This window comes from Convolutriloba macropyga, chromosome 10, assembly GCF_964194025.1.
Source record: "Convolutriloba macropyga chromosome 10, txConMacr16.3, whole genome shotgun sequence".
In the NCBI taxonomy this organism is placed as follows: domain Eukaryota; kingdom Metazoa; phylum Xenacoelomorpha; order Acoela; family Convolutidae; genus Convolutriloba; species Convolutriloba macropyga.
This window is the reverse complement of record NC_134477.1, coordinates 25,417,142-25,438,204: the sequence shown is the minus strand read 5'-3', so window position 1 is coordinate 25,438,204 and position 21,063 is coordinate 25,417,142. Positions and strand designations below refer to the sequence as shown.

The 21,063-nt window shown below is 37.9% G+C and overlaps 1 protein-coding gene across 2 annotated transcripts in view; it reads left to right on the top strand.

The window, feature by feature from the left end:
* The window catches only part of LOC142348838 (V-type proton ATPase subunit B-like), a 103,130-nt gene that overhangs the window by 70,914 nt on the left and 11,153 nt on the right, over positions 1–21,063 (top strand). For both annotated transcript variants that reach the window (XM_075400376.1, XM_075400375.1), the window contains exon 5: positions 303–498. In XM_075400376.1, the coding sequence (XP_075256491.1) occupies positions 303–498 (196 nt within the window). The remainder of the gene's footprint in view (positions 1–302; positions 499–21,063) is intronic.

Genomic DNA, 21,063 nt, shown 5'->3' with positions numbered 1-21,063 from the left:
AGATTCAATAAAAATGAGCAAGTCTAAAATTTTATTGAAAATATGCGATGATAATGGAATCAGGTAGTTTTATTTAAAGCAAAATTTTAGAAGTAAAATAAAAGAGTGAAAAAGCTTTCAGTTAGTTATTTTTTCAATAGATAAATAACGGTTTAAAGTGCTTAGATTTCAAATGCTGACATTTCAGTTATTGTTCTTTATACACCAGAAAGAGCTTTGTTTTTGATAATGTGCTCAATTCTGAAAGTTGGTCGTTTGAATTTAAATCTGGTAATCCACTGAATCGTTCATTAACTGCTCAGGTGTCGGCTGCTCGAGAAGAGGTGCCAGGTAGGCGTGGGTTCCCAGGTTACATGTACACCGATTTGGCCACCATCTACGAGAGAGCAGGCAGAGTCAGTGGCAGACAGGGCTCCATTACCCAAATCCCCATTCTCACTATGCCTAACGATGACATCACCCACCCTATTCCTGACTTGACCGGATACATCACTGAGGGTCCGTTGAACTCAATTTTTATAGCAGCGAGGCTGTAAACTGAGCGCACCTGTATTGCGGAACTTATGTTTAATTGCTCTCGAACGAAGTTTGAAGCAATTATTGTGAACGTGTTGGTCTTTTTTATAGCTGCGAAGCTGTAAGCTGAGCGAAGCTATATTGCGGTGCTCTTGGTTTTTTTACGACTCGAAGAGGAGTATTGGTTTTCTCGTTTTTTTTACAGGAAGTAGACTTGTTCACGCGGCATTTTGACCTAAAAGCGAAAGTGAGAAAAGCTGTCTCGGTGAACAGATTTTCGCTAAGCGATAGAAGTTTTTAATAGCCGCCTCATCTTCTCAGCCGGCTATTATAGCGCTCCTATTTTTTTTTTTACTTCGTCGAATAAAAAAATTTTTCGCTTTACCTCATTTTGCCGCTTTTTCAACATTTTGCGTGATATCTTTTTGACTTCTCTAGACTAGTTTCTCTCTTCTCTCATTCTGCTAAAAGTGATTTTGAACATCAGTTGCTCAGCAAATCAGCAAAGCAATTCAAAATGAACAGAGTCAGTATAAAAATTGAAGTCAGAAGTAGAAACGGGATAAACCCATAAAGCCCAATTTTAGATGCCCGCTATTTGAACGTCGTTCCTATAAGTCTTAGTTACCATCTCTAATGCTTATTGGTATTGATAGTGGCCCCTGTAGCCTCTCTCTAAGAAACAGAAGTACGTTATCTTCAACTACGAAATGCCATCAAAATAAATCGCACTTAAAAAATGTTTTTGTACAAAAATCTTTTTTTTTCAATATCTTCTATTCTTTCAATCCCAATCATGCTTATTGGAATCAACGGCGGCTATTTTCCGGCAATCTGCCCGGTATGTTTTGATCATGCGCTGCGTTTAGTCAATGACGTTTTTACTTTGAAAAGTAGTTTTTGACTGAATTGCACATACAGATAACCGTTTTTTAGCCGTTTTTTCGTCTAAGTGGCCCAATTTTTTGCTTTTAATTTGGTTCTTTGTAGAAATAAATTTTATTCGATACTATATTGAAATGTCAACCTCGGAAATTGATACAATGTTTTGCAGAGCCTGAAAATGCGTTTCAAGTTGGAGATTGGCACATAATTCTTGATTTCTTAGTTAATTTTTGGCTTTTTGTATTAATTTCTTCATTTTTGGAGAAAATCAGTTAATATGGAAACTTTTTTTGATAATTCCAATACTCAACGCCTCTTTCTACCTCGGTGTGATTTTGTTTCATAAACTTGTACATATGCTAATCCGATTTTGGTAGTTTTTTTTCCGATTTTCGTCAGTTTTTGGTTTGTATTTTGGTTGTAATTTCTAGAAAGTTTTTTTGTGCAACGTGAAGGACTTTAATTTCGTTTAAATAAAAATTCAATCATTTTTTGACATTAAGTTTTGAAAAACCAGTTAAAACTTTTTCATATATGCAGTCTTAACTTGAAAGTTCTTTGAACATTTTTTTTTGCAAAATGCTTCAATGTTTCGTATTTATGAATTCTGCTTTTTCCTATTTTTGTTCTCTTCAGGAGGATAGATTTTTGTATCGAATGACTAGTTGTCTTTTCTATGTCTTGAATGCTGAACAATGAAATGTATTCATTTTTCTTGAATTTTTAAAATTGATTTTTAACTTTCAAAAATCATATTGATTTTTAGATTTCAAAAATCAAGAATGTCTTTTTGTTACGGTGTTCCTTACATTGTGCCCATATTTATATTCTAGTTAGTATTATTCTAGCTTTGTGCTGGCACCTCTACATTTATTTTCGGTATACTGATTTTTTCAGTTGTAAAAAATGACTTTCAGCTTTTTCTTAGATTTTAGTCATTTCTTTGGTTTACAATTGATTTATTTCAACTTAAGGCAGTACTGAGAGTTTGGTAGGAAGCTTTTCCCAATATTTCACTTATGACTAATTACTACAGCTTTCTTCCGGCCATGGTATTAACTTAAACGATTTTTTGCCTTTGAATATTCTTCTGCTGCTTATGTCTTTTCTATGATCAATTTTATTTATAATTTGGTATGAGATCATGTTGTCTATCTTATGTACAACAAGGAACAGGTGTGTGTTGTTTTTTGTCTTAATCGCAGTGATTAGAAGTCTAATTATGGGTGTTTTCTGATTCTTTAATTTGAGCTTTCTTTTTTGAAAAGATTTAACTTAGTTTCTAAGATTATTATCTGCCGTTTGCTTTCGCGATCTGTAATGGATTCCCATTGAGCAATTTGATTGGACTAAAAAGGAAGGGAAAGCAGTGCAGATAAAAAAGGAGAAGAGAGAACAGCATGGAAAAAAGGCAATAATAAAAAAGGAACAACAGGAAGATAAAGGAGAAGAATTGAAAGAGGAAAAAGAGAACTAAATTTGTTTCCATTGGCAAACAGTTGGTTTGATATTGTTAATTCAAATTCACTCTATCTCCAAAAAACCAGTTTTGAAACCTTGCTTAAATATCTGACAACTTAGGCAGCGGACCCCCCGTTGATTGCTAAGGTTAAAACTCTAGTAGCCAGACCACTCCGCATTCAAAGACTATGATGATATAGAAAAACAGGAAAACAGTTTGGCTGGAGATTTATTTCACTCATTTAAAGCATTATTACTACAGTCAAAATTAGCACAAGTAAAACATTCTGATAAGAAGAATTAATCTTGGTTATTCGGTTAATTAAAACCATACAACACAAGTACATAACATGGTGTTAAGGGTTATGCCTAATGTTACCAATAACTCTTGTCAGTCACCACGTCTTTATATTTGAAAGTTTGGTTCAATTATGACTTTTATCGACGTTCAAAATAAAAATCTTCGAATAAAAGTAGACAACACAGAAGGTCAAATCCTGTTTTATAGTTTTTCACCTTGTTTCAACCAATTGCGTTTATTCTTCAAAAAACAAATTTCCAATATTCTGTGTTTTTATTACCGGCAACATGTCACCTCATTTCAACCAAACTAAAACGAAACTTCAGATGTCGAACACAGTGTTGAGTTTTACCGCACAATATTCATTTACTTTGCCAATTTCTGAATAATTTTTACTGCGTATTTTTTTCTCCTCTGACTTTCTTTCTACAAATTGATTACAACGGAAACAGTTTCACGGTTAATACAGCAGAACTACGAGACAAAAAAATAATCACAAATGACAAGCAAGCCACATTAAATTTCAAAAAACTTTGAAGCTTACTTGATCGAAGACACTCGCGAAAATGAATTGGTTACGATTGATAGCACTTTTCGTCAACATCCACAAATTGTTTCTCAACTAGAAAAAGAAGAAGAACAAACATTCGACTTCAAAATCTCACACTCGGACATCTAATTGACCCCAAGGATAATTGAAGCAAGCAGTTTATGCAAGATGACACCTCTCACGAACTACTCAAGTGGCAAATCGTTGAACAGGAAGTGCGGACACAACCAGGCGCCCCTACAAAATTCTTCAGCAGATAAGTTATAACAATGTTCTATTTTTTTTGTGGAAAGCAGTGAAATTTATAATCCTTCATTATTAGTCGTAGACTCTTTCATTGCATGGTTTTAATTGCACGATTTTTTTAAAAAACAAAGCAGAATGGCAGCGAATATACAGCCATACATTAAATTTGACAAATTCAGTGAAAAACTAGGAGAATCGTTTGACGACTTCCGCTCCTTCATTGAATCCGCCGTAGCATTAGCAGGGATCGATGATGCTCTAAGACCACAGTTCGTGAGAATGAACCTATCTGAGAGTGCACTTCGATTTTTTAACGGCCTTCCAGAAGCAGTGAGAAACGATTATGATCAACTCATGGAGAGACTGGGTCGGCGCTATAACAATACAGACAACGGATTCTTCCATGTCCTGAGATTTAATGAGAAAATTTTCGATCTAAGCAAAGAAACAGCCGAGGACTTCTTGGTTGCAATTCAAAGATTAGCGGATTTGGCATTCCCAGACAATGCTGCAGCAGGAGTTAACAGAGCTCAGGAAAGGACCGATCGAATAAAAGAGAAGTTTATACAAGGAATGCCGCTGAAATATAAACTCAAGCTTTTGAAAGCTCCAGCCGCTGAGACAGTAGACCAGTTATGCGACAGAATCAAAACCGAAATGTGGGTCTGCGACACGTATCCTGAAACCAGCTATCCTGCTTCTTTTAATGCTTTGCAATCAGAGACTAACCAAAGGGAAGATGCCTTCTTCAAAAAATTGGACAAATTTGTAGACAATATGTCCAAAATAAGTTCAAGAATCAATGAAGCCTCTGCATCTATTGTGGCGACTGTTAACTCACAACCACAACAACACCAGGCCACATATGCACAAAACTGGCGTCCTCGTGGAATGCAGAGTTCTCCAACGAGCCAGTACAGTAGCCAATACCAACATACGTACAGAAGTCCACGCACGTACGAACAAGAAAATTCACAACCAGAGAGATATCCACGAAGCCCAACACCAGCAACAGACATTTGTCGTAACTGTGGACGCAGAGGTCATACTCAGGGACAGTGTTGGCAAATACCAGCTCCAAGAGTTGGAGAAAACATACCATTCCAGCGTCAACAAAAAAACTAACTCAACCACGGAACTGCAACACAAAAAACTTCCACAAATCAACCACAAACAGATATGCATCTTTTTCTACAATCTCTCTAGATGAAGATTTTTCTAGTGACCAAACCTCAGCCATGTTTGTAGCACGCCCATTTTATCTTAACCTTATATTTGGAACAAACTGTAAACAAAGAGCTCTTATTGACACAGGCGCGTTTTGTAGCGCAATGTCGCAATCAACGTTTGACAATATAATCAATTTGAACCCCTCTATATTCTTCAAAAAGCATGACCCGCCCAAATACAAAGTCTCGGTGGCATCCCGTGCAAAAGTTGAAGTACTCTCTCAAGTCGATTTAAAGTTCCAATTGGGCAACAAAAACTTTCTAGACAGATTTCTCATCTTACCAGATATGAACGATATTCTTTTGGGATTACCTTTTCTTGATAAAAATAACGTAGTTGTAGACTGCAAACGACGCCTTCTGCGCTTTCCTGATTTCACCTTTTTTATTCATTCTCTTAGCATTGAAGGCTCAGAAGAGAAAAACTTTTCAAAAGCAAAAAACAAATTCTCACTAATTTTAGAGGATTCAATTGAATTGGGTCCCTCATCATTCCACATGATTCTTGTACACTGCCTAGATGGAGAGGATTTGAAAGAAGTTACAGGTTTGGTTGATCCAAATAAAGAATTTGAAAAAACACATAGTGTGAGTATCACCAGTGCAATTGAGACCACTGATGATAAAGGTCGAATATGTCTGGGCCACCTTAACAGATCAGACACACCAGTTGAAATTCCTGCGAAGGAGATATTGGCCGAATTTGAATTAGTTACCCCAGATCAAGCAAAGTTTATCATTCCAATAGATCCGAAGCTGCTAACGTTGGGAAATGACACCGAATGCGACACGATTCTGAACGAAACAATCTTAGCATCAGTAAGCAATGGTCAAGATCCCAATACATCACCAGGCAATTTTTGGTTTCCAACTCCAGAAAACTGTCAAAACCCTGATTCCCTTACAGGAATAGAAAAACAAATTTGTGAGTCTCTAGTTAAATTCAGAGAGCAGGAAAGACTGAACCCTGAAAATTCCCCAGAACAGGAAAAACAATTTCTTCAAATGTTTTCATGGGACAAATCAATTATTTCGGCTTCAGAACGTTCACAGATTGAAGCTTTGTTGAAAAAATTTCACACAAAGTTCTTCTAAAGTTCTATGACTTTAAAGTTCTTCTAACGCCTGAGCATGACAAGCCAGTTTACTCACAGAGTCCAACCACACAAATCCATATCCGCGACGAGCTCTTAACTGAATTGGCTTTACGTCAGTATTATGGAATCATAACGACTCTACCTTTCTCAAAATACTCTTCTCCAATTTTCGCTCAACGGAAACCAAGTGGAAAACTGAGACTCCTAATCGATTTAAGGAAAATAAATCACCTTCTCCGATTCGATTATGACGCCAATAATTTCCCAATCTCAACATTTGCCGATGCAGGAGCGCACCCCGCGGGAAAAAAACTGTTCTGTAAACTAGATTGTAGCCAAGCCTACTTTGCACTCCAAATGGCAGATCAACGCTCAGTTGAGCTTTTAGCATTTAATTTTGCATCCCGAACCTATGCTTTCTTACGATTGGCACAAGGACTAAGTCGAGCAGTTAGCACATTTAGTTCCTTCATGAGACAAAAGCTGGATCCATGTATCATAACTGATAAATGTTTCCAGTACGTTGATGATGTCGGGACTGCCTCGAACAACGTACAAGAAATGATTGACAACCTTGAGTGCATCTTCAAATGCATCCAAAATGCAGGACTTAAACTCTCTCCCAATAAGTGTGAGTTTGGCACCGCATCTGTTGAGTTTTTAGGACAAACATCAACTTCAGAAGGTGTTCAACCCACAGAAGAAAAAATAACAAATTTCCTCGAAAAGCTACAAATTCCCCAAACCGAGAAACAAGTCAGACGCTTCATCGGTTTCTTGCAATTTTACAAATCTTTCATACCTCGTCTTTCTGAAAAACTTCTTCCATTATACGAACTATTACATAAAGACCATGACATTGTAATTGAAACAATCCATCGGGAAATCTTTGAAGAGTTGAAACATGAACTAAAACGTATTTGCCAAATGACGTTGAGGTTACCAAAAGTTGGTTGTCAGTACGTTATTCTTGCTGACGCATCCTATTATGCAGCAGGATTTGTCTTAATGATAGAAGATTACGTTACTAACAAAGCAGGTAAGGAACTGAAAGTTTATAGCCCAGTTACATTCGGATCTAAAATTTTTCAGCCTGCGCAGCTGAAGTTATCTGTCTACGCAAAAGAATTTCTTGCAGTCCACTTTGCATTCGATAACTTTGCCCATATAATCTGGGGCGCTGAAAAACCTGTTCTTGTTTTAACAGACAACCGGTCTCTCATACGCTTCTTCCAAGCGAAGAAAATTCCAGCACATCTTTGGAATGCCGTAGACCATGTTTTGTCCTTCACCTTTGTACTTGGACACATTCCAGGCCGAGCAAACCTAGCCGCAGACTATCTCTCTAGAATTCATATCAATCCGTCAGAGAAACTGAACCTCAAGATTCGTGAAGCAATTCCGCTCAGAACCATCGAAATTGGAATGCAACCACAAGTTCCGGATAATTCTCTATCTGAAACTCAACCTACAGAGCTGTCAATCAATATCCTCCAAATGTACAAGAAAAACGATATCCCGTTACTGCATTTGGAAATAGATGCCGAGGTTATCCCAATTTGCTTTTCACGGAAAGAAATTCAGCCAAACCTGTTTGCACTTAATGAAGACAATCCAAAAGATAACCTTGATTTATCTGAAATTACTCAACCTATTGATCAAGCAGAGGAGCAATCAAAAGATGCAGACATACAATTAGCCATTAAATGGATAACTATGTGAGAAATTGTTTGACTTGTCTTCAAGCGAAAACAGTTAAACCAGCATCACTGAGGCCGTTGCCTTTTCCAATCGCTTCCACGAAAAATTTTCCTGAAGACTTATTTGAGATAGATCTCGTAGGGAAAATGCCAGGGAGCCAATTCAAGTTTGTGTTAACAGGCATTGATGTGTTTACACGCTACCTGTTTGCACTACCTCTCCGAAGCGCTGATGCAGAATCAGTTGCAAAAGCAGTTACAAGTATCTTTTTCCGTCACTCATACTTGCCCAAAACAATTTTAACAGACCTAGGCACAGTGTTCACAGCAAATTTGATCAGGATCTTGACTAAAATGCTAGGCATACAACTGAAACACGCAACATTGAAACACCCTCAGACAATAGGTCTCTTGGAAAGGAGCCATGCTAGTTTCAAGCGTGCACTTAAGGTAAACGAAAACCAGCTCTCTTCAGATTGGTATATTTATGTTGATGTAGCGACATTTGCCCACAACACAACTTATCATAGAGCAATTGGTTGTCCACCATCATTACTCTTCCATGGAAGGGAGCCTCATACTTCAGTAGACTTGAGATTTAAAACCTCAGCAGAAACGCAACCTAATAATCATTTTGAGTACATATCAAAACTGCACAACAATGTCGCAACTTTTTGCTAACGCTAGGCAGAATCTCGTTACTTCTTATCACCAAAATAGAAAATTTTATGACCGGAAATGTGCCGCGTCACCACTTGAGCTGTACTCCTTTTGCCTACTTTTGGATCCTAAAGTTTCTAACCCCAACATTTCCTTTGAAAAACAAAAGAGTAAGTGGTTGCCTTTGTATAGAGTGGAGAAAATACTAACTCACAGTAACTATCTTGTTCGTAAAGTGGGAACACATTACACACATTTAGTTCACCGAATTAGACTTAGACCAATTAAACCACAATTTGTTGTCAATGATTTAGAGGAAGTAGACCCCAGCAAATTTGAAACAGACCCTAACATTGAACAACATGAGAAAGAACCATTTTTATTGGATGCGTTCATTGAGACGTCCCTTGAAATTTCAACAGAATCCGACAAAAAACAAGTTCAATTTGATAATAGACCATCGGAAACTATATACCAAGCAGCAGAACCACCAAATTCAGTGCGGACTGTAAACAACATTCCGAGCTCGAATGATGAGTTTTTAGTTGAAGGTCATTTGACGTCAGAACAAACTTACACCGCTCCGAGCGTTATTGACACGTCACAATACAACTTCGGCCAACAAGAAAACTCACAGCCCACCCATCACAGATATAATCTTCGCTCAGGTGACAGAATGATGGCTGTGAGGGAACAATGCGCAGCTCATTTAAGTTCTCTCCGCGAACCCATCATTGACCGACAACAAGGGAAAATCGCCAACTCAAAAACGCATATCGTACACTGGGTAACAATGCACGCAGCAACTGTAACGGAATTGACTCAAGATCTTTACACAAAGCACCCTGAGCTCCATTGCCAACCAAACCGACAGAACACTTGTGTCAGGCAGACTTGTTTATACTTTGACGAAGAAGAGAATCGATGGATTTTTAGCGCAATAATTTCTGACAATTACGAGAAAATTCAGAAACATAATTTCGTGCCTGGAAGATCTCCAATTTAGAGCACAACTAGGACTCCGTGAACTAGCGATAGAACGGTTTCCTAAAGGTTTTGGAAACATTGACACCAAAGAATTTGAATCTATGATTGAAATAACTTTTTTGCGAACTGACATAACAATAATCATATATGACGAAAATCCTGTCAAAATTACGCAAATTGCAGACCTTCAAACATCACTAGATGATGACAATCTGCAATGCGGAGCCTTCTTTTGTCTTAGCTTACCAGCGCCAATTCCGGCTTCTCTTACGCAAACCTCTAGTCTTCAAGACAGCTTGTCAAGTGGAAACTTCTTTCCTAGCAATCGGTCGTCGAATGACATTAGAGTCAGCCAAGAAAGCTTTGCAGATATACAGGAAGATGTGATAGAGCCAGCACATCATAGCACAGCAATTTTTGACCATGACACACCAGTTTCTAGCTACAATGGACAAGCAAGTGACGTAAACTTGATCGATTTATCAAATTCAGCTGAACGAACAATAGGCACTACTCCTGAGCAAAGTGGACTGGATCATGACAACTGTCTACAATTATATTTTCAGTCACGTATTATACGCCTACCAGTGCCCGAATCGTGCAATTCAACTGAAACTAACAACCTGACAAATGAAAGACTCGAACTGTACTCAAATCCGCTTTATGATTCTGATAACTCAAATGCTGGCCCCCCTCCACTTTTGCATCGTGATAACTTTCCAACGACTACTCAGGAATTTGACTCATTCAACTCACTGCCACCTCTTCAAAGAGCACCATCAATAAGTAACTGGCGCAACAACGAAAATTCTGAAGCACCTTGTGGTGTTAACTCAGATTCACAGATAAATAGGCCTCGAATAACAGGCATTCAAATTAGAAAAGAAGCCAATGGAACTGAAAAGAGACATCTTCTCTTCAATTCAGAAAAATAAACGAGATTAAGCAGAATGCCCAAGTACCACTAGGAGTACAGGGATAGCACTTCAATAACTCCAAAGTTCAAAAATCCAGAATTACAATTGCCCATTAGTGCAAATGGTTCCATCATTCACATAAAAAATCAATATATCAATTGAGCTCAAAAAGACTAATGAAGTATGCATACGGGGTACTGATCACACCTCAAGGCATAAAATTGTCATAATCGTAAGCGTCACGAATAAACATCTGGCCGAACAAAGTCAAAATTACCTCTTAGAACAAAAAGAAAAAAAAATCTCAGAAAAAATCTACTAAATTACAATACAAATCAAATTCATACAAAGAAAATTATTAAACATTTTTAGTCAACTTAAATCAAACTTGAGTTTCAGCAGACAAAACTTGACTTAACAAAACAACAACAAAAAAAAGACCTAGTTTTCTCAAAACTGCGTTCCCAGTTACAGCAAATAGGCGACCATAATTCAAGATCGCTTTAACGAAAGAAAAACTAAATTGAAGAGAGTTGAAATTTCTTATTTAATCTTTTCCTTTTGCATTAAACTGACAGACATCACTAGACAATAATCCCCAGAAAAAATCAAAAAGCTAGCTCAGATAAAATTCAAAAAAAAAGCTTCTTAACACGTACTAGATTTGATGAACACATTTCGGATACCACAACTTATACCCAAAAAAAACAGCTGCCTATATTAAGTGTTAAGAGAATATCTCACAACAAAGCGGAAAAGAAACTGACCTTTCAGACAGCATCCCGACATTTCCTCTCCAGTTCCTTGTCCACGTCAAACTCCTGGAGATCCTCTAGAACACAGAGGAAAATCTTCCTCTTCACAAACTGACAAATTAGCAAGATCCACAGGACGACTCCAATCATTTGTTTCTTTAGCTGCATCATTTCTATATTTCTCAGAACACGTGAGTCCCACAACCTTCTTATTTTTCTTCGAAACTCTTCCCTCAATAGATACTTTTGAAGAAAAACTCTTCTGCAAATCGTATCCTACTAATGTAAACGTTCGTAGATGTCCAGCGAGATCACGAATATTTAGAAAGTCTCGTAGTTTGCCCTCTTTATTATTTAGTTGCCAGGCTTTGAACGCATCTCTCCAATCTCGAAGTTTGAACAGACTCGTCGTTTTCACTTGGCCAAACAAACTAATCATCCGCTCAACCGTGCCGTGTTTAACACCTGTGCAGAACACATCAAAAACAGTTTTTCCGAGGGATGCATTAGTTACATCAATACCCTCCCATCCGTGCACGAGAGACCATCTTTGTTCCAAACGATTGTCACCCATATAAAGAGGCTCTGTCACAACACAATGTGCGAACAGAGAAGGCTGGATTATGATATCGCCAGGGAGAGCAATGTGGTAAAAACAATGCTTGTAAACTGATTGTAGGGTCAGACGACCGGATCCATCGAATCGCTCGCTGAGAAACTCCTTGAATTGATTGAAAGTTTTCAAGGTCATTAGATGTTTCTGAGCGTTCCGACCACACGCAATAACCCACAATTTGGAGCCCGACGCCAACTTAGCAACTGAGTGGGCACCACCATACTCAATATGACCATTGGTATACCAGGCACCACGGCACGCTAGGAAATCCGTTGCTGTCAGGCAGATATTCTGACTCAATTCAAACTCAATCGCATTCTCTAGTGAAAATGACACTGAGTCAGTGTTATCGAATCCGTGCTGACCACCACCATACTTTGCTGAATTAACATTCGCGCCTGATATGTTCAAGAATTCCTTAAATTGTCGTTTCGTTAAATCGCCACCGTTCCAGCGAACGGCTAAATCATGTTTAAGGGAACATATCCGCTCCGCAGCATCCCCACGGACAATAAAAGCATCTTTCGGAAACAAGTTTTCTTTCAAGTTGTAACTATGCTCTATCCTTAACGGCTTTATCCCGAGCTTTTCCATTCGAGACCTCTGTCGAACGTCTTCAAATAATTGCTCAACCTCTCGTACGTAATGAGTTGAAAAATTTCTCTCCATTTGTCAAATTCGTTTGAACAACGCAAGTAAAGCAATAAATCTGAAAAAAAAGTATAAAAAACTATCTGTTTATAAAGTATTCCCCTTTGAACAATTTTGGCCGAAACATCTCACAGAGTGCTTTAGAAGCCAATGAAAAACATAGTCAGTCGAGTTGTCAGCCAGGTTCTTTTATTTTAAACAACAAACCAGAATTGGTACACTATATAGATACATATACCGACTAAATGGGATAGAACAAAACAAATTAACTTCAAATCGGGATTTTTTTTCTTCATAGAACTGCTTTTTCTAAGCACGCATAGAAAAATAACACTAGAGGCTTGTAGTGTCTCGAAAAACAACACATGTCTAGAAATAGCCGCATAACACCGAAATTGGCAAACGGAAAAATATTTTCAAAACTCCAGTTTATTTCAAGAAGAGCATTTCAATTCAAATTTCCAATCTCTTGAAGGTATAATAACATAAAAAGTGAAATACACCGAATCCTCTTGTTCTTTCAAGATTCAACCAATCGCTCGAAAACTTTTAAACAATTTTTTATAAGTAGCTCAATAAAGTTATAATTAACTTTTCACTCAGTAAAAATCAAGTCCTTTTCAATACAACACACAAAAATCCACATATTAAAAAGCAGCAATTTGATTGGACGAGCTTCATAAAAAACACTTCCCGTGTATATTAATTCGTTCAATATTAGCCAACAACAACATTATTCCTTTCAAAGATCATGCTGAACAGAAAAAGCAACGTAATTTAGACACGAAACGACTGTAATTTGGACATCAAAGTGTTCCCCTTTGGCCAATTTAAATCCAAAACTCACAAAACTTTGTCAGGTTATCCAATGGAACTTGGTGGAGGGCGCCCACTTCTTAGAATTGTCATTAAAATTTTTAAAACAACTTCAGTTAACAAAAACAAAATTCAGAAATATAAATTTTATCAGATCACCCTATCAAATTAGCTCCCCCCTGCAGAAATGAAAATCGAAAACTCCAAACCGCCTAGATCATACTGCTCCTCTATATGTTTACTTTAATCCTGTAGAACGGAATTTTGATAGCTCTGTCCAATCAAAAGTTAAAAGCGATATAAACAAAAAAAATGACACAAAATTCTCAATATGAAAATAGCGTCCCAGGTCCAATGAATTTGAGTTTCTTCAAAGTCAAAGAGTGATACAAATGTTGATGATAGCAACCAGTAGTCTAGCTCAAGATAATATATACCCTTAGCCAGCGCTAAGGAGTAAAGAAAATTAACTATTTTTTGTCTTTCTTTCGAGCCGCATTCATCAGAGCAACTTTCTTTTCAAAGTCAATTCTTTTCGAACGACTAAGTTCATTTTGCCGTTGGGTCTCCGAAGATTTGGAAGATGGAAGTTTCACACCACATTGGGAGGTCCTCAAGTTTGCAATAAAGAGCTTAACACCATCCGAATCTTTATAACGTTTGATATCACCATGCCGACAACCATCTCTACGCGATTGGAGACTTTTCTTCAAGTCAAAACTTCCGACAGCTTTGTTCTCCAGAGTCACAACTTCTAGAACAGTAAGACAAAATAAATACCGTGATAAATAAAGTTAGTTACAACAAATCCTCATTAACACCGCGAAGTCATCAATGACGAAGCTTTTTCGTGCAAAATCAACAGTTTTCTTTTCAGGAAAAGAGCACCCTTTCAAAAACAAAATCAGTAAAAGTACAAAACTCACCAAACGAATACGTAGCATTTGCAGAATCAATAGGCCTGCATGGTCTCAAAATCCAGCAGTAGGCCACCATATTTGGTAACACCATAGTTTCACCAGGAACTTGAACATGAAACTCCAGTTTACCGCAGTAAGTTCCTAAGTCCAATTGCCTCTTTAGGTCTCCTGTTGATTTTATGGTTCTCACTGCCTGCCTTCCCGCTTGCTCACTGGTCCAAACAATCCATACCTTTTTAGACCAGGGCCCAAAGAGGTTCGACATTTTATTTTGGCCAAAAGACATGAATTGTGGCGTCGCAAACCATTCATTTTGAGTTACCTCAAAGTACTCATCGTAGGCTCTACCTCCATAGAGCTCATGATAACGTAACCTCTTATCGTGTAACTCCATTCTATTGACAAAGACGCTTTCAGGAAAATTGTCATCCTTTTCAATCTCCCCAGTGAAGTCCGCAAATGATTGTGATACCGCAGCATCTGTTGCCCAGAAAAGCTTTGTATGAAGGGCTGGCGCATATTGAAAAATACCAACCTCTGGCATAAAGCACGCATGGTTCTTTTTGACATTGCGAATATGGCTGATCTTGTTGGCTTTATGTTTCAGAAAGTCTCCATCAATGCAGTCATTGACGAAATTCAGAGTATTATTCATGAGCTAACTGAAAACAAACGAGCATTGACGCAAATTTTCAGTGAGTTTTACCGATTACCGATTTAACCCCTTGATATAAAAGGAAAGAACCGCTGTCTGAGGATCACTTCTATTTGCAATTTAACAATTACGTCAACAAACGTTCTACAAAAACTAAGAACCCAATTACCAACAACAAAATTCAAGACAAAAGAATCAATAAGATCAAAACTCAGGGCATCACTATAAACTAGAAGCAACAGAGTGCTCTGCGTAACATCTATAAACAAAACTAACGTCGCTCATCAAACTACATAAGTTTAGTGCCGCCTTCCCCTTGAGCACTTTCTGTATAGAAAGATTCCAATGCAAACACCAGCAGCAAGGCAGAAAACCAATGGCAGAAGGGTGCTCAGTAGCACATTGCGGACAACAACGCCACCATTGTCATGCGACGATTCTCCACACACATCGTCCCAGTATGGACTAAAGGACACAGGCCTCCCCTTCTCAAAATAAGTGGTCCCGAAATTGCAACACTGAGCAATAACGCTCTTCACAGCGGACAGAGAAACGTTCTTACACATTTTCAACTGAAAAAAAACATTTCTTTAAGTAATTGTTTCCATCGCAGGTTTGGGGTAGATAAAACCTGAGTAATGCATGACATACATACTAAACCCCATTAGCACCTTTTATTATTTACAACGCTTCCGACCCTTATAAGTTCAGATTTCAAACAGAATGCCTCTTCTTTGACGCCAATTTATTTGTCCTCCCAAACAATCGGCTCCTAATACTCCATACTACAAGACAATAACAGATGTAACCACTAAACTGCAACCAGAAAACCACAAATATCTTCAGAACCCTCATTAATCTTTTCAGCTCTATAAAAACATAGTCAAAACAAAGACATAGAAACATTTTCTTTGACGCCACAATCGCCTTTATCAAAGAGTAATTATAAATTTTGAACTCTATGGACAACCCATTTTGGCAGTCAACAGCTTTCTTTTGAGAAATTAGACGCACAGAAATGGCGCCAGTACAGACATTCCCCCAAAAACAGAGCGTCAAATCCTGCGTCAAAACAGAGACAAACTCTTAAAGTCAAAACGAAAAAACCATCTATTGATCGTAACTAAACCCCAAAATAATCCTCAAAACAAATAATCACTCTTTAACTGAGGCGCCTAGGTATTGTTTCTCCATCAATTTGTTATTATTGATTCTCTAAACTACCCAGTAACACAAATACATTACCGTCAAAATAGAGACAACCGGTTGCGGAAACGCTTTTGTCAAACATCTGCGTATTCTTGAAACCCCCATCTGAAACCAGATTGTTACTCAATGAAACGACGCCACTGTGAAATCTTAAGCAGTTTACAACGTAGCAACCTAACAAAAGAAAAGTAATCAAAATAAACAAATAAAACCGGTTGCCAAAACAAATGATCAATCTCTCCTCTATTCAGATAGGATAAAAACAAATCCATTTTTCTCACTGCTAATGTCATATCAGCTGGTTGTAAAACTCAGAAAAAATTAAAAGTTGCAATTCAATTTTCCAAACTCAAATATATTCACAAATATATTTGTTAATAAATATATTAACAATGTTGATACGAATTAATGGCAAACTTGCAAAGCTTAAATCTATATTTTATCCCGCTACAGATGCAAAAATTATCCACGCAACCTTTCAATTCACCGATCTATTGACAGAGACGTTTGTTGTTAAGAATACATCAGAGTTATTTCTTGTTCTCAAGTTTCCCTTTGAGCACCACATTCCATCAAGTATTCATACATTCAACAACATTATTGAATATTGAACAAAACAAAAAAAAAACGAGTTTTGTTACCTGCAGTCTATTCGCGCAACAAGTATCAATTGAAGAATTCATAGTAACCAGTTACAAAAAACAAAACTAAAGTCCACATTCTGTTCCGCCTCAATCCTTCGGAATCACAAATAGTTGAGTTTGATTTGAAGTCACCCATATTGAAAGAAGTCATAGATCAATGGCTTGAACACTATAGTCCCGATGAAATTTTTGACTTGCCCCACATCGAAGAATTAGATCACGTTACACAATTGGCAACCCCTCTCTACCTCCCCAATAGAAGGCGACAGTAAAATACAACAAAATTTAACGATGTTTGTTTGGAAACTCGCTTCCCTTGTCGTCGTATTCGCCAACAACATTTCTCCAGCTCCCAACCCAGGAGACAACCACATTCTGCAATCAGGAATCTTATTTAATTTTCAACAAAAAGTTCTCGTAGCAGAAAAATTTGTTAACATCAAATTTGTCCTCCCTTTTCCACCCTATAACGCAACGCTTTCCAAGTACCTCAACGTATTAGCCCAATCCCTATCAAACAATTGGTACGTTCCTACCGAACTTTGTCAACTGAAGTACACCGAAACAAATGTCACAACAACATCAGCCGAATGGATTTACAACATCACCCAGACTGAACATAATAGAGCCAGAAGCGACCTCAGAAACTTGATCAGCGAGATCAGGAATCTTCTGTCACCCAAGCAGAGCTCAAAAAGAGAAAAACGAGCAATGGGAATGGCTTTAGGTGTTGGTGCGGGTATAATGGGCCTTGGTCTAGGACTCGCATCGGGAGACTCTTGTTTCCTTGGAATCCTTGGTGGTTGCAATGAGCTAGGGAGTGAAAACAGAAATGCAGTCCTCTCAACAGTCCACTACGTCAACGAAATGAATGCAAGATGGAAAGAAGCAGCCGGAACGATAGATAACAAATTCTTTGTACTTGGAGAAGAAATCAACGATATGAAAAAACAACAACAAGATATTACAACTGCTCAAAACGCAAATTTTGAAACTATCCATGGGCAGATGTTGGCAATTGAGAAAAATATGCACGCATTAAGAAACTGTGATCAATTTTTCTTCTCAAGACAGCAAATGAACCAACACCTAGCTAGCATATCGTCGATCCTCAATACGTTGCAGACACTCATAAGATCTTATAGATTAGCATTAGCAAATTTTCGAGCTAATTTGCTACAGAACTTATCGGTTATGGTCAATGGCTTCCTGCCGCTGTCCATTATTTCAAAGGAAATATTGCACGAAATTCGCATTGCAGTCATGACAAATGAAATCGAAAATGGAAGCAGACTAACCTTGGCTATACCTCTGAATGAGATACTCACCTACTATGAGAGCAAATTGCTACTGAAGGTAGAATCAGATGAAGCCGGTGTTATCTTTACGTTCTCTGTACCGTTTGCATCTAAGTCAACCATACTCACAGTTTACGAAGCGATACCAATCCCAATGCCATTGCAAGATGGTACAGCAAATCTATGGGATCTCGAGGAGCAATACATTGCGACAACAGACGATCAAAGTGAGACCGCGGCGGTATCAAAAAACGACCTAGAAAAATGCGTGGGCTCAAAAGTTTACACTATTTGTGAACAGACTTTCGCAATGGAAAAGACTAGCTCAACATGTCTGGCGGCGCTCTTACTTCAAGACCAGTACCGTTCAATGGAAAACTGCAATCTCAAACCAGTTAAACTGCCCCTTAAAGAGAAAGCCAGGAATCTAGGTTTTGGTCGGTGGCTGGTAACATGTGCACACTCCAAATATAAGCTACAGGAAAGAAGAATGAATTCAAGCCTACCTATGCCTATTAAAATACACGAAGGCTGCAATGTTTGCATTATTACCATACAATGCGGACACGAAATCCAGGGACCAAATATACACCTGAAGTCAGACCTGGAAACGTGTTCAAAACTACCAGCTGCACGAGTCAACGTGGAGCTACCGAGCCCCTTACACGACTTGTTTGAAGACTTCCCAGAACTCGATGAGTTTCCTCACTTAACCGATATAGCAACAGCCCGCATCACCTTATTTCAGGAGGTACAAAACAGCTAATTCGACTTCCCGAAGAACAGAAGAACGACCCAGTGAGGATCAGAGCGTTGAAGAAACCGATTACGTTTGAGATGAAACAATTGAGAACAAAGCTGACGGAACATATGTCAGGCTTCACCACGATCAAGCTTTCACTCACAGTTGGACTACTTTCTTTCTTTACATCACAAGCCCTCCATATCCTTTGGACATACCTGGCCCACAAGAAGCTCCCCATCCATAACAAATTTCCGTTTCGCATAATGCTGGAAGGACAAGCAATCAAGACAAGACCAGTTGCTGCAGTCTCTGAAGAAGATTACAACTATTTAATGTCACACCCAGATCACCGCATTCACAAAAAAAGTGTCGTTATTCCCGAGCGACAATTTCAGCTACCAGCTCTAGAAGCAGAGTCAAGAATTCTACAAACTCGTCATAACGAACTCTATCCAGAGGTTCCAAACATTTACTCCCGTTTTGGAATGGTTTAAATTTCTGATTCATTTTAATATATATATATATATATATATATATATAGAAATTTCGTAGATAATCTCATCTTCTGCATGTCCTTCAAATATTGTATTAATAAAAAAAAGTCAAGCTGTAAAGTTGTGGTTGGCTTTGCAGCAAGACAAGAAAAAGTTCCGTGGTTTTTAAAAGAAAAAAAATATTCATCACAGAAAGGTTCACATTATTCTTTCTCTATCTTTCATTGCATGATTCTCTTCAAGGCATGATTATTGCAGTAATTTGATATGAAGCAGTTTTATTGTAAGTTTTATAAAAAAAGTAACTGCACTTGCTTACAAGAAGGACGTCGCAGTTTCAACCAGTTGGCCAGTGTAATGGATTCCCATTGAGCAATTTGATTGGACTAAAAAGGAAGGGAAAGCAGTGCAGATAAAAACGGAGAAGAGAGAACAGCATGGAAAAAAAGGCAAAGAGGAGAACAAAATTTGTTTCCATTGGCAAACAGTTGGTTTGATATTGTTAATTCAAATTCACTCTATCTCCAAAAAACCAGTTTTGAAACCTTGCTTAAATATCTGACAACTTAGGCAGCGAACCCCCCGTTGATTGCTAGTGTTAAAACTCTAGTAGCCAGACCACTCCGCATTCAAAGACTATGATGATATAGAAAAACAGGAAAACAGTTTGGCTGGAGATTTATTTCGCTCATTTAAAGCATAATTACTACAGTCAAAATTAGTACAAGTAAAACATTCTGATAACAAGAATTAATCTTGGTTATTCGGTTAATTAAAACCATACAACCCAAGTACATAACACGATCTTTTTCAGATTAGAATCATGAATTTTTTGAGGGCTATTGACAACCTTGTCAGCTTTTTCAGACTATCAGGTTTTTGGCCACCTTAATTATTTTGGATTTCTTAACGTTAACAAACGTTTTCAATATAAAATTTTGCTGCATTTTGTTGCTCTTGTTGACAGTGGTTTCACCAATTTTTAGAGCACACCTGGAGAGGTAGTGAGTTAATGGTTCAATACAAAAAGTAGTGGCTTCCATTGCAATTACGGTTTTGTTAGTGAAGTTCTGACGCTTCGAGTCGCTTCCGGAATTCTTCCGGCTATGTTTTTGTTTCGTCGTCTGACGCTCTTTTTTCGTTTTACATTAGTTCAAACAGCAAAGCTGAAAAAGTCAAATTTTCTGAATGACTTCTTCCTCTCACTAACGGCATTTGAGCGCGTGACGTCATTTCTCACTCGCTTTAGCAAAAGTTTTTAGGTTAATTGCGTGGTTAGATTTTGATCATACGTGACTTACCTCACTCAATAAAATGACTTTTGCTCTTTAAAACTTAAGTTTAGTTTGAATTTGTTTAAAGTCAAAGGAACTCATTTGTGCAGTATAGGTCCCTAATAAGAGGCTTCTGCGGAATGAATTTTAACAAGCTTTATTAATTTATCGCTGAATGTTTTTTTAACCTAGTTTTTTGAGCGGCGTCGATTTTTTTTTTCAATTTAGATCTGTATCTGTTTCTATCTCTATTATATGGTACGCAGGTTTATTCTTTCACAGCTATTCCGCCAATCTGCCGGCTGTGTTACACAAGATTTTTACTTGAGCGTTTTGACTTTTCGAGTAACTTTTACCCCCTTGACTTTTCTGTTTTGTGTGATCTTAAATTTTTCTCGCTCATTCACAATTGTCAGCAGCTGAACTCAAGCGGCGTC